Source organism: Rhinopithecus bieti, unplaced genomic scaffold, assembly GCF_001698545.2.
Source record: "Rhinopithecus bieti isolate Rb0 unplaced genomic scaffold, ASM169854v2 scaffold_37857, whole genome shotgun sequence".
Lineage (NCBI taxonomy): Eukaryota > Metazoa > Chordata > Mammalia > Primates > Cercopithecidae > Rhinopithecus > Rhinopithecus bieti.
In genome coordinates, this window is record NW_016816299.1 from 1,805,962 (window position 1) to 1,807,331 (window position 1,370).

The following is a 1,370-nucleotide window of genomic DNA, read 5'->3' on the forward strand; positions in this document are numbered from 1 at the left end:
AATCTCTTTGCTAAGCAGAACTCAGTCAATTTTAAGGACACACCTGATTAGGTCAGGTCCACTCAAGAGAATCTTCATTCTTTAAGTCAACCGTGTTAAAATAACGTAATCAAAGGACTGACTACGCCATTACATATAGTTCTTAGCCACACTCAACAGACAATGGTAACTGAGGGTTATTATAGAATTATACTCTAATAGTCAATCATCATGACCTTTAATATGTCTAAACAAAAGTTAAAAGAATTTAGGAAATAGCTCTTTTACCAAGGACCCGCCAACATGGGCCGCATTCGCACCAAAACCGTGAAGAAGGCGGCCCGGGTCATCATAGAGAAGTACTACACGCGCCTGGACAACCACTTCCACACGAACAAGCGCGTGTGCGAGGAGAGCGCCATTATCCCCAGCAAGAAGCTCCGCAACAAAATAGCAGGCTACGTCACGCATCTGATGAAGCGGATTCAGAGAAGCCCTGTAAGAGGTATCTCCATCAAACTTCAGGAGGAGGAGAGAGAAAGGAGAGACAATTACGTTCCTGAGGTCTCAGCCCTGGATCAGGAGATAATTGAGGTGGATCCTGACACTAAGGAAATGCTGAAGCTTTTGGACTTCGGCAGTCTGTCCAACCTGCAGGTCATTCAGCCTACAGTTGCGATGAATTTCAAAATGCCTTGGGAACCTGTTTGAATTTTTTCTGCAGTGCTATATTATTTTCAATAAATCTGGGACAACAGCAAAATAAAAAAAAAAAAAGAATTTAGGAAATATATTTTCCTCTCTTAAGAATGGCTGTTTTTCCAATCTATAATCTTATTGCCTGATCTTATTTTTAATGTCAGAAGCTGAATATTAGTAACTTTATTATTTTTTTCTGATGTTGTGCTTGTACTTGTGTTTTTAACTTCTTCTCTCCCAAAATATCCACATGGGTTACTCCCTCACTTTATTCTGGTATATGATCAATTTCCAATTTATAAGAAATATTGTTCTTGATCTCGTAATATTAACAGCATCATGAACTCAATTCTACATTTCTAACTTTTAAAAAATATATACCACTTACACGTTATATAATTTATTTTATATGTATTTGTTTATGTCCTGTATTTCCTATTGAGAGAAAATGGCTTGTTTGTTTAACTGCTTGGTACCTCAAGTGCAGAAAAGTTTCTGGCACATAATAAAGTGCAATAAACATGCATTCTTGCTGTTGTTTTATGATGTCATGTATTAGAATTAAAACACATTTCTATTTTTTTTCACATGGTTGAAGACTGTACTTACTTTTGAAAAGCAATGTTGAGATTTTACAATACCAAAACCAATGTTTAAGAAATGGAAAATGTATGTCCTTTTTTAGCAATCAA

General features: G+C 36.4%; 1 protein-coding gene across 1 annotated transcript; it reads left to right on the forward strand.

Annotated features, from left to right (window-relative positions):
* Positions 1–256: 256 nt before the first annotated feature.
* LOC108517015 (40S ribosomal protein S17-like) lies at positions 257–690 on the forward strand. Its single transcript, XM_017854807.1, has one exon. It carries the CDS (start codon positions 283–285, stop codon positions 688–690), a length of 408 nt encoding a protein of 135 aa, XP_017710296.1. The 5' UTR covers positions 257–282.
* The last annotated feature ends 680 nt before the right edge of the window (positions 691–1,370 follow it).

What these genes read in the sequence shown, in the direction of transcription:
- LOC108517015 (XM_017854807.1), top strand. Translation starts at nt 283, where the DNA reads ATGGGCCGCATTCGCACCAAAACCGTGAAGAAGGCGGCCCGGGTCATC.